The 12,961-nt window shown below is 38.3% G+C and overlaps 1 protein-coding gene across 4 annotated transcripts; it reads right to left on the bottom strand.

Annotated features, from left to right (window-relative positions):
* Nucleotides 1-92: 92 nt before the first annotated feature.
* dazl (deleted in azoospermia-like) lies at nucleotides 93-6,129 on the bottom strand. Of its 4 annotated transcripts, none has more exons than XM_026156873.2 (10): nucleotides 5,977-6,129; nucleotides 5,174-5,296; nucleotides 4,095-4,186; nucleotides 3,800-3,851; nucleotides 3,638-3,704; nucleotides 3,393-3,532; nucleotides 2,335-2,415; nucleotides 2,068-2,143; nucleotides 1,568-1,638; nucleotides 93-1,387 (listed from the first exon to the last, which is right to left on the bottom strand). In XM_026156873.2, the coding sequence occupies exons 1-9, from the start codon at nucleotides 5,977-5,979 to the stop codon at nucleotides 1,580-1,582; spliced, it is 693 nt and encodes a 230-aa protein (XP_026012658.1). In that variant the 5' UTR covers nucleotides 5,980-6,129; the 3' UTR covers nucleotides 93-1,387; nucleotides 1,568-1,579. The 4 variants fall into 4 exon arrangements, with proteins under 4 accessions (XP_026012658.1, XP_026012659.1, XP_080152619.1 ...); XM_026156874.2 differs by having other exon boundaries at nucleotides 2,068-2,118; XM_080296493.1 differs by lacking the exon at nucleotides 5,977-6,129 and adding an exon at nucleotides 5,732-5,938.
* Between the last annotated feature and the right edge of the window lie 6,832 nt (nucleotides 6,130-12,961).

Below are 12,961 nucleotides of genomic sequence, written 5' to 3'. Positions count from 1 at the left end.
TGCCTGTCTGTACCTCCACACAGATCACCAAAGTATGACAAACAGGAAGTTTCAAAATAAGCAAGAGATGGAAAAACATTAACAGCCTCAAATGATAACACATTTCAACTTTTATTTATCAACAAACCCTGAAAAACATGAACAGTAACAACCCTAACAGTGCTGTGCCCAGGCTCTCTGAACAAAACAACACAATCATGTCTGCGCACAGCAACAAGACCTCAGAGGTCAATCTCCATATGTAACTACACAGAACTGGGTCAAAGAAAAGCCGTGATGTACACCACACACCGATGTGCATTTTCAATCACACAAAGCTACTTCTACTATTAAACCTCAAACACATTTTAAGTGCACTTACTGGAAGAAAAATGCCTAAAAACATTTCTCAATTATGACATATCTGTAAAACACTTTGTGTAAACTGCACTAAAATCCCAAAACAAATACAAACTAAACCCTAACAGTGAACCTTGTCTTAAAGAGATGAAATACAGCATATTGTTTTAAATCATGTCCTTCATTTTTTAAGTATGAGTTGATTAATGAGTTAATGTAAACAAAAATTATGCCGTGATTGTCCTCGAGTGTGGAACCACTGGACAAACATTAGACCAATGATGAAGATGAGAAGTAAGTAATAATGATGAGGCGACTGAGATTGGTTTACTGCCTCAACCTACACCCCATGAATCTAAATAAACAACCAAAAAAAAAAAAAAAAAAAAAAAGAAAGGAAACAAAAGGAGGGTGGTGCGCTCCAAATTAATGGAATGACCAAGTGCTCTTATGCTATAGTAAACAAGTTAATGAAGATTATTAATCTGAGGAGCATTAGACCAGAACTTGAGTTAGAAGACAAATATGCCAATGCTGAAAAAAACAGATTGAGGTCAAGACATTGTAGTAATATACAAATATATACATATGTACAGAGAGCCCAAGCACAGGATAAAACCCTCCAACCAAACATTTAAAATAATTCCAAAAGTAAATTAAAACTAAAATATAAATAAGCACAAAAGGTGGGCTTAAAAAAGTCGTCCCGTTCTATGTTTGGGATACTTAAAAAGAAAGAAACAAACAAAAAAAAAAGTGATCCCATGTGCCAGCTGGTTTGGTGAGGGTGCTTTGCTCTTCCTGTGCTGTCACTGTGATCCATGTGGGTTAAAAGCAGCTGACTGCAGGTCAGCACTACAAATTGTAATTGTGGGATGAGATTAGCTGAAGTGTAAAGATCATGCAGTTTGGTGTTAAAATGGCTCTCAAACGTTTGAGGCATGGAATGAGAGGCGAGGGCATTTGGAAAACAGCCTGAAGAGTTGGGTTACTCCAGATGTCCAGAGTATCAAGGTGTAATCTTGTCTAAATTCTGACTCCCTGAGGCCTGCAGAGAAAGGACAAATAAATAAATCACAAGTAAGTAAAGTTGTTTTCCCAAATCACACAGACAAACAGAAAAAGTATTTTTAAAAGCGTTGGTCAAACATTTTTGCTTTGTGTGACTTCAATAAAGATTAACAAAGTTCTTAGGAAAATACAACCATTTGCAGTGGTTCTGCTTTACCTGGCATGGTTCTCAGTAGCTGTGGACTACAGCACAGTCAGCATGGTCTGGACTCCACAGTCCACAAAGCTCTGGAAACAAAGTGTAACACAAGAAAAAGAGTTTGGTGGAATAATCCTATAGATGTGCTTCAAAGACATGAACAACTACAAAAACAAGCACAAACAGAAAAGCACTGGATGTGTCATGAATTGTCAAGCCCACAAAATTAACTTTTGTGGAAAAAAGGGAAGGTTAGAGTGCATTGTTGAGCCATTCTTCAGGATGCCAACACAGGCCAGACAACACCATCTAGTGGTGTACATGGACATCACAGTTCTGGACAACAATGACTTTTGTTCCTAGGGGGGCAAACCAAAAACGGAGGGAAAAGAAAAGAAGGGAAAAAACGAAAAAGAAAAAACAAGGTTCATCTGCAATAGTTAACCAATTCTCAAAGAACATCTGTTTAGTCTTTCTTTTTAATGACTTCTATTCTTACTCCTATTCAATGCAGTCACCTGATTGACAGGCCGTGTCCTCTGGTCCGGCGTCCAGGGAGGTGGGGTGTACTGTGTATGAGGGGAGAGGCGTCAGCTGTCAAACAGAGGGCAACAGACAAACCCAGACTCGCTACTATAGGAGGACGGGAGGGTATGTTGGATTGTGGGGTAAGCAGGGCCAGGTGTACTTTAACCAGATTGAACCCCTCATCTCACATGCAGGAGCATATGTGCAATGGCTGCGAGACCCTTTGTGTGGGGGTGTGTGTTTTTGTGTGCGTGTACCTGATAGGCATAGGCATTCTGCGCGTAATTCACTGGCATCTGCGGGATCATGACCCCTCCAAAGTTGGCATAGGAGTATGGCTGCAATCAAAGCCAGTAACAACACATGAAACCACAGCACAGAGTTTGTAGAGCCAAACAACATACCATTTACTGAATAACCGGCCAATTTGGAGATTATTTATAACAAAGCTACTTACAATTGTTGCCTTTTCAATTAAAGTTATACATTATTGTACACTTTGCAACTTTATTCTTTGTGAGGATTAACCAACTGTCTCAGCAAATACATGTTCCATTTTATATTTCAGAAGTATTATCACTGGAGAAAACACAAAACAAATATATATATATATATATATATATATATATATATATATACTTAAAAAGAGACTCCAACTAAAAACAAAACCAACATGACAATAAAATTCTAAACATTTTACAAATTACAATGATAAAACTTGAATAGCTCCGTTTGTTAAACTCACATTCATTAAAATAGGTTAACAACTTCACTGAACATCATCGCACTAGTTTCTTGGCATTATTCCATCCATGCATGTTTTTTTTCTCCAGTAATTGCATGGAGTTTCTCAGCTGTGACTGACAAATCACATTGCCCTCATCTTCCACCTGTTTTCCTCCTTTTCTAGTGGTCTGTTGCCGTTTTTCCCAACCACATTTATTTTGATGTAAAAACTTCTTTTTTTTCTCCCCCCACTTGTGCTGTTTCACTGGATACAACAAGTACCATCTCAAATGTTTCAGCCTGCTTTTTACTTTATCCCCCATAAAAACCACCACCAGTCCCAAGGAAACACTATTGTATCAATTTCTACATGGAAATTCTTTTGTTTTTGCTCAAGCAGCCGCCTGACTTGTGTTTTACAATAGCTTTGGCACTTTCTTGATGATCAATCTAAAGGTAACCATGTTTTCTTATCTAAAATTGGTGGTTATGGTAATATGTAGTTTGTGAGCAAGCGCTTATCGATTACAAATGATCAGCATTTAACAACATTCAATAACAATCTGAAGGTAATTTCAGTGTAAGATACCTGATTGTATGGGTTGCCTCCGTTTATGATGGGCGAAGGTTGTGGCACCCCACCTCCCATGGGTGAGCAGCAAGCACAGTAGAAGTACTGGGTGGGATTCACCCAAGGAGCGGGGCCAACCAGACGCGACGGCATCGACCCTGGATGTGGGGTGGGGGGAATCAGTTTGGCATTAACATTATAAACCCTATTTAGTGAAAACAGAACAATAAGTACATGCACTACCCAACAAACAGAATACATACGAGAGACCCTTTCTTTCATGATGGCAGGGCCCAACTTGAGTTTCCGTCCCTTAAAACTGATCTGTTGCTATGGCAAAAATATTTACAGAAAATATATATTATTATTATTCCACATTAGACATATGCATAGACACAAAATAGATCCAATGACGGGCTTCTTACCTCAATGACTGACTGAATGTTGACATCTTCACTGAAGTACACAAATCCATAACTAGGAACAAACACACAAAATAAATCAGAATATCCAAATATATCAAAGAAGTAATAACATTCAGTCTGAAATGTAAGTAGATTAATAAACTTCACTAATACTTCTACATGTTCAATAATCTGATCATCACACTCCAAAATTTAACCTCAGTACGTTGAAACAGAAAGTGAAGCAATAGTCATTTCATTACCTCTTCAAAATCTGGGAGCAAAACCCGAATTACTCTGAACAGAAAAAACTTACCCTTTGCAGATTCCTCCACGGTATGTGATAATCTTTACTTCCTTAACAGTACCATATCTTGCAAAGAAGTCCCGGATTTCATTTTCATCCACCTAAAGATTAAAACAAGTGAAGAGAGAAACCAGATTTTTAGCAGACTGGTAACCTGTCCAGGGTGTATCACACCTGACTCCACAGGCTCCTGACAAATCTCTTCGTTTTCATGTGATTTTCAATAGATTTATAAACAAAATTCTTAAGAAAATACCCAGAAAAGTCCTATTATTCCCAGGCCATCTGAGAGATGTAATCTCTCCAGCATGTCCCAGGTCTGTTCTGGGGTCTCCTCCTCCTTTCAAGTAGTGTCTCTACTGTGAGCTGCAGTGCCTGGCTATTGCCACATGTTCTAATTAATACGTTTTAAAAGAACCATGTAGTTTGTTTTTTTTTTCTTCTCGAAATGTGTGCGGTTAAAGAAAGCAAATTATTTTTCTTTAAATTTTTGCTCGATATGTTAAACCCCGCCCCAAAAAAGGATTATACACAATTCACCAAATTTAGAGTGGCATGTATGTATAATTTTAAGTGATTTAAATTTTAATTATTAATAATTTTTAATGTCATATTTTAGCTTATATTGGTAAATGGGCTCTAGTAAACAGGATTCACAAATTGTAACATATAAGAAAAAGAAATTACCTCTTTTACAAGCATCCTTAATAGTCTGCGTTTTTCTACCCTACTCTGTGTTCCACACTATAATCAATCGAGTCCTTTTTAGCCACTGAAAATACATTCGTATCACTGTTTTGTTGCTTTTCTTGCAATTTCTGCTGCCCTATGACCAGCTCTGTCTTGAAATTAACACTTCTAATATTAACTAGTATTAAGCTAAATAAGTAAAGGATATTCAAGAGTTCAAAAAACAACTGCTGCTTCTGCCCTATGAAAGGAGTATTCTGTGTGACTCAAAATGACTTTTTATCAGTAATGAGATATGTTAGCGTAAAGGTCAACAAGTCTTTTACAACAACTTAAAATACTGGCGTTTTTTGGCAAATGTCGGAAAATACTTTCTGGCTTGACAGCTTCGGCATTACCTTCATGTCGATCCCGCCAACAAAGAGGGCATTAGGAGTCAATTTGCCCTCAGGTAAGATGTATCCATTTGACAACTTCAAAGAAGATAAGGTCTGGTTAGCGCTTCTGGGCTTGTTGATATCCTTAAAATTTAAAAAAGAAAGAAAACAACAAACAAGCCATTTCAATTCACAAGCTTATATTTCGGGAATATACCTATCTCTACAAGATCGCGAGTGTGCCTAACATGCGTTCGCTACTCGGAACTGCCACCATGTGATGGCTGCTGGCCCAACCACTAAAACCAATTTAAAAGTGCAGACTTATTTAAGTTACAAAACTTTACTGTAGATTTAGCATTAACTACCCTTGTAAAGATCATATAGTGTCTAAGCCTTATTTTTAATGCGATTTCCCGCAAAAAAAAAAAAAATCAGCTTGTTCAGGCACTGATGCTAGCAGTAGTGCACCGAGGTCTTCGACATATAAATCTTTAAAAAAATAGAAACTACAAAATAATAAAACAGTATGAAAACACAAGTTTGTTTCGTAAGCCATGTAATTTATGTTAACATTACCTTTTTTCCTTTTTTTTAACAGTTATTGTTAAATGTGGCTTAAATGGGCTGTTAGCTAAAGCAAGTGCGCCTTTTTAACTTTAGCAGGCAAGGTCAAGCTATCAACTAGCTAGCTAAGAGAAAGTTAGCACAGTGATGACTGGTGAGCCGCCGTACCAATTAAGAAGTTAACAAGTACAATAACCTGTATCGCTAAGACTGTTGTGCTACACTGTCGGGTGCAGAAATTTAACAGTGGAACTTACCATGTCTAAAACCTGACCAGACACACTGAAAGGTACGCCGTCGACCTTGTTCTGCCCGACAACAGTGACCTCCACCCGTGGTGAAACCACGCCCACCCAGTCCACGTGACTAACTAAAGCAGGACGTGAGTAATGTCATTATTTTCATAATTTTGTTAAGTTAAATAGCATGGAATAATGAAATAGCTGCAAATTAAAATCTCTCAATCGTATGTAAACTTATATGAAAAGTTTTGATGACTCACAATTTGACTCGGTGCTGTGTTTTACATATGCAACAGAATTTATGTGAGATATAAGATAAGATAAGATAAGATAGAACTTTATTAATCCCTCGGGTGGGTTCCTCTGGGAAATTCGACTTCCAAAAAAAAGCACAGCAACGACCAAAGTTACAGTTACAGAACTGTTATATATATATATACACACACACACACACACACATATATATAAATACAGAGACAAATATAAATAAAATATACAAAGGGGATAAATAGAATAAATAGGAATAAAAAATAAAAATACAAGTGAATTGCACATTTCAAGTATTGAGTCTATTGCACTGTTGACTATTTACAAAAAGTATTGCACAAGGTATTGTACAGTGAGGTGCAGAGGCACTACAGCTTAGTTGTTCCCCCCTCCTTTGTCCTCCTTTGTCCTCCTTTGTATATATATATATATATATATATATATATATATATATATATATATATATATATATATATATATATATATATATATATATATATATAGTATTTTGTATTTTGCATGCACTATATGTATTCATCGTTTTATATCAATGTTAATGCTATATCAGAAGTATATTTGATGTGTGGTATATTCTATCATAAGACATTTTGTTCGGATACCGTCCCGAATGAGATCAACGGTGTTTCAGTTTATGGTACATGATGATTATTCTTGATTTAAAGCCTTGACAGAGCAAACGGTAGCCTGAGGTAGAGTGTGTGCAGATATGTGCAATATGTGAGTGGCGGATTAATACGTGCTACAACCGCAGCATTTCCAAGCTACAGGTTACAACAGCTGGACTTTTAAATTGAAAATCTAACCTGGCGCTGCTCAAAAATCTGCCAGTGTTGCCAATTTAGCGACTTTGTCGCTATATTTAGCGAGTTTTCAGACCTCCTTAGCGACTTTTTTTTTTTCTAAAAAGCGACTAGCGACAAATCTGGCGACTTTTTCTGGTGTTGTCGGAGACTTATTTATGACGACTTTTTGCTGTGAAAACGCGTATCGCTCTCAACAAGCAGCGGGTGCTGCCGTGGGCATCTCGCCCGTGCCAGAGTGTTCACAGGTGGAGGATAGTCCTCCCTAGGGTTGCCAACCGTCCCTTAAAATACGGAATCGTCCCGTATTTCGAAACAAAAGTACACGTCCCGTATTGAGCTAATAAGGGACGCACTTTGTCCCGTAATACAGTGAGAACCAAAAGTAGTCTATAAATGTTTATGGAATTAACGCCTTGTTTGAAAACATAATTCCCAGCCCCTCTCCTGCTTTGTGACCAATGAGCTGACAGCACACTTATGACAATTCGAGTATGACAATTCAGATTACCGCTCATCTCATTGGTCGAGGAAAGGTCGCTTTCGGAGAAAATACCGGAAGACAACAGGTGACCACAACAAGAAGCATGGCCAACAGGGAAACAAACGCCGACACTGCGGTGCAAGTCTCGGACGACAGTACACCTAAAGCTGGGCAAACACTGTGCGATTTTTTCAGTCACGTTATTCAGCTCCTGCTCAAACTGCACGATTGACTCACAGGGGTTAGAAGTTCATAGGTCACGATGTACTCTCACACTGTACCGCCCGATGCTCTGATGCGACCTGAGTGCTCACACTGTGCCGCTGTTGTGCCAAAGTAGTTACCCCCGCCATAAAATGAAGGTTATAACAGAAAATCTGTCGCTCTCTCTCTCTGTCTTTCATTCACACAGACACACCACTACCATCAACTTTGCTAAATTGCTAATGAAAAACATTGATCAGGCAGCTGTGATTAAGCAGCAGTGTAAATCCAACTATTTTCACAGTTGTTGTGGTCGTGATAATTTTGTGAGGCCACATCGAAAAGGCTCGGATGAGCTTTCCAAAGTTCTACAAGTTGTGCCTCCATCGCTTGTGTCCAGATCACACGCTGCACAGCCGCGCTGCTCCGTCTTTTTCACCGACGTTTACGTGTTTGCGCGCGAGCAGCTGCGGTGACACCCTCACGAGCGATTGATGATCGGGAACTGGTCGTGAGGTGTTAATCACTTCTCGTTACCCAACGTATACTACATGACGCACGATGAAGGCCAAAATCGGTCCGATCACTCAAAAATCGGCTCAAAATGGGCCTAAAACCGCACAGTGTAAGCCCAGCATTAGAGCAGCAATGTTTGTTTCCCTCAGAGAAAGGGAAGAATGGGAAAAGGAAAACACCTGACTGGAAAAAGTTAATATGGGCATGTGCAGTAAATATCAGCGCTATGTGGCCAGAAGTGTGATAATATAATTTATTTTGTGTAATAAACAACTGCAAGGATAGATGATTACAACAAATAGATGACTAATACATAAAAGTAATACATAGGTGAATAATGATGATGAGTTATGATGCGTAATCATGGGAACAAGTGGGTTTACAAACAGGAGCAGCTGATTAGCATTAGAAAAGCTGAAATAATACCTCAACTGAAGCCAATTGTACTAAATGCACTAAATAGAATAGAATAGAATTCAACTTTATTGTCATTGCACATGCACAGGTACAGGGCAACGAAATGCAGTTTGCATCCATCCAGAAGTGCTTTAGTGATATAGATATATTACAATATATATTAGCAATAATATAGATATGTGAGTATATTACAGAAATGGGTCTATTATGGTATGTTATAATGTACACGGTATGAAGTATGTTGTGAATATTCTATAACTATAAGTATGTACAGGCTGTAGTGAGTACAAGCTATGTACAGGATATGAACAGGATATAAATATGAAAAACTATACAGAATATGAAATGAAATAAATAACTTTACAGAATCTGAGATATACAGCTATACAGAAATGGGAACTATGCAAGTTGTAAACAGTTGTAGGATTAAAGATTATCGAATGTACAGAATGATTATTTACACAGAGCTATACAGTAGTGCAGTTAAGATAAGTGAGGGTGTAGATAGTTTCTACAGAGGCTATATAAAGTGCTAGTGGTTGTGAGTGGTGGTTCACTTCATGTTATTATTGTGTTTGAGGGTACAGTTGTCCATTGTGGGTGTGTGTATGTTCAGTCCATGAGTTTAACGTGGGTCAGATGTCAGGAGGCAGAGTTCAGGAGTCTGACAGCTGTGGGGAAGAAGCTGTTCCGGTACCTGGTGGTCTTAGTCCGGAGGCTCCTGTGGCGCCTCCCAGAGGGCAGGAGGGTGAAGAGTCCATGTGATGGGTGACTGGGGTCTTTGATGATTTTCCCAGCCCTTTTCAGACACCGCTTCCTGTAGATGTCTTTTATGGCAGGAAGTGGTGCTCCGGCGATGCGCTGGGCAGTTTTCACGACCCTCTGCAACGCCTTCCGGTCCGAGGCAGAGCAGTTCCCGTACCAGACTGTTATACAGTTGGTCAGGATGCTCTCGATGGTGCAGCGATAGAAGTTCACCAGGATGTCTGAGGACAGGTGGTTCTTCCTCAGAGTCCTCAAGAAGAAGAGGCGCTGGTGAGCCTTCTTGACCAGCTTGGCACTGTTACAAGAATATTTTTCTTTCTATTGTTTTCTATTATTTTAAGTTAAGCAGGACAGAGTTCTTTTAAAGAAAGATTTACTTATATTCTCAAAAGTTAAGCATGACAGGCTTCTGTTTAAGAAAGAGACCTGTTTTATTGTGTTAATGTTGTCATTTTGAGCTAAAAATAAATAGCTAAATGATCATTTGTTTCACATGTGTTGATATCACAAAGAATAGAATATGCATCTACTTAAATCAACTTCAAGTCAAATGGTTAAAAAAAGTTGGCAACCCTAGTCCTCCCCCAGCTGCAGGAGTTGTTCACACCTATGCGTCCAAACTGCAAATGAATCGCGCATGAGCGAAGCCGCTGCTCCCGCCCTGACCGTTCAATTCTTCTTTTACTGTTATGTTGTTTTGTGGTGCCTATTTCGGGCACTTTTGCCGGTTTTCTGAGAAACCATCCTACTCTGACAAAACGTCCTACCCGTATTATAATTTGACAGTGACTTGCTACTAAACCTAACCCTACCCATAACCTTAAGAAGTATTCCGGATGGGTGAAAGAAAAAGAAGTTAATTCGGCGTTGGTGTAGTGCGCATGCTCCGCGTCTGCGCAGAAACATTGGGCAGGATGTTTTTTCAGGTAGGATGGATTCCCAGAACACCTGTCCAAGCCCGGATAAAGGAGCAGGGTTGGAATTGTGACATTAAAAAAAACAATAATTGCCAAAAGAAAATTAATTTGTAGTTCTAAATACATTCTACATGCATTTGGGACGTTTTCACTGACTTTATGTGACCAATTATGCAAATTAGGCGATGACGTCATTTAGCGACTTTTAGGACAGCCAATAGCGATTTTCCTTACTGAGGAGTTGGCATCACTGAATCCTGCTAGCATAACATTACAAAGACCGAAACGAGGTAACTGACAGCACACCTGCATTTTTCCGGCTTTAGTCTTTAAATCTGACAAGATGTGAATTTATATCATTTTTGCTTCTATAGTCACAAGTTCCCATGCTTTTATTTTCCTTTGTAACAGAAAAGCTGAACAAAATGGAAAGGCTGAAAAAAGTAAAAAAAATAAAACTAAAAAATTACTCTGCCACGGGTCGCTGAACTCTATTTGGTTTATAGGGGAGAGAGAAATTGGGTTAAAATATAGGCTTGTCAATGTCCACAGAATATACGTGATGGTTAATGGATAAATTTAACGTTGGCTTCCAGTTTATAAACGTTTGGAAGGGAAAACTTTGTCGTGTTGGTTCCAGCAACAAACAAAAGGCTCTGGCCTCTAACTGCATCAGTTCCTTCTTTCTTGCCTATGCATTTATCCTTCTTTAATTTACAGCATGTTTGTAATATTTCTTTTATCAGTTAATCCTAATTGAAAAATAAGCACTGACAGATCAAAACAATTGGTTTATGCAGAATGCAAATTACGGTAATAAAGCTTTAAGTGTGTGTTTAAGTGTCTTTGTGTTCCAACCAATGCTTCCTCTAAGCTGCGTGCGTGCGCAATTGCGCACTGCTGGCACGGTCTCTGCGCACAGAAAATCTGCGTTGTGCACAAAAAAAAAATCTAACCTGAATTGAAATTAAAATAAATACGTTAACAATTCTGTTTTGCAGTGTTAGTCAGTAAGTGACTGGCTGCTCCTGTATGGGATGCCACCTTATCCCATAGTCCAGCTAATAATGCGATTCACATTCGTATATACGCAGCTAATCAACGTCGTTGACAGGCTATAGCTGTGTCCCAATTCAGGGTCTGCACGCTTGAAGTACGCGCACTACGCGTACTATGTACGGTGCGTACTATAAGTACGAGAAGTACGGAAGTGAGAGGCTTGTGAAATGGGACGGACTAGCCTTCGTTGGGCTGTTCAGGTTGCCTAGCAACCATGATACTAACCGCGAGAAACGTTTCATACAGCATTGTTTGACATAAATGAAGGAGAAACAATGTTTTGTTGGTCATTCGTTTTTGTCATGACATCATTTTGATTGAGTATCTGAGGCTGAGACCACGGGACTGTAAAACATGATAGTTGGGCGTCATTTCTGTACTAAACAGTCATTTCAAGATTAGTTACTAAATAACAATTAGCTAATGTTGGTCATGAGACTAAAATCATCTCACTGTGGTAATGTAAATATAATATGTATTGTCAGATTATTATGATATAGATAGATAGATAGATAGATAGATAGATAGATAGATAGATAGATATTACATCACTGAGCTTGAACTCTGGGTCAAAGATTCAAGTTGCAGTTATTTATATTTCCTATCACCTTAAATCTTCACTCAAAGACAAGTATCTTTGACAGTGTATATATAGATTTATTATACATATGAGACAATTATTGTTCGTTTAATATGTTGGCATTATTACATTTGGCTCAATGCTTACATATATGTGTAAAAAGGAAAATGTACGAGCTGTGAAAACTGTTTCTGATAGAATGAAGAGTAGACTGATATATTAAATATTCCTTTATTGGGTGAGAAAATCAGACCATGTCATAACTGCTTAAAGTCATACAGAATAGATATCAGAGCCTTAAACAGGCTGACTTCTGCTAAATGGGTCAAACTGGGCAGAAAGTCTATAAACACATAACATCCTTATAGAATATGATGTAACACTATAGATCAACTTACCTCAGAATATATAAAGCATATAAACAATTACAGCAATATGATGCAACAAACACAGCAGTGCTACTAATCCAAAATACTCAAAGCTTCATAGAACTGAAACAAACATTTATTTTTAGGTCCATTCTGCTGCTGATACATATTGAACTGAATATTAAACTTGTTTCTGCCTTTCATAGTGTTTCACTTGAAGGCCCTGAGTACTTTCTCCCACACTGAAAACACTGGAATGTAGGGGTGCAACGATACACAAAATTCACGGTTCGGTTCGGTTCGGTTCGATACTTTGGTGTCACGGTTCGATATTTTTTCGATACAAAAAATGTTCATGCCTTTTTAATTTGTCATTTATTAAAATTATAAATATATATTTTAACTCAAAAGTACAGTTTTTAAATTTAACCCTAACCCTTGTGCGTGTTTTTTATTTTGACAGCGAATGCGCACCTGCGGACCACTTATGTGCAGCCCTGGTTATTTAGCTCATCATATCGCAGCCACAGAAATTCTTTTGTCCATGAAACCATAAAGCTGCACTTTCTTTTTGCCTTATAGTCTGATTTGTCATAACTTCT

Source organism: Astatotilapia calliptera, chromosome 22 (genome assembly GCF_964374335.1).
Source record: "Astatotilapia calliptera chromosome 22, fAstCal68.1, whole genome shotgun sequence".
Taxonomy (NCBI): domain Eukaryota; kingdom Metazoa; phylum Chordata; class Actinopteri; order Cichliformes; family Cichlidae; genus Astatotilapia; species Astatotilapia calliptera.
This window is presented reverse-complemented; position numbering and strand designations above follow the sequence as displayed.

Coding starts and splice junctions, on each gene's coding strand:
- dazl (XM_026156873.2), bottom strand. Junction 4,187..5,173: donor TTGGCGGGATCGACATGAAG/GTAATGCCGAAG, acceptor TTTAATCTTTAG/GTGGATGAAAATGAAATCCG. Junction 2,416..3,392: donor GAGGCAACCCATACAATCAG/GTATCTTACACT, acceptor CTTTGATTGCAG/CCATACTCCTATGCCAACTT.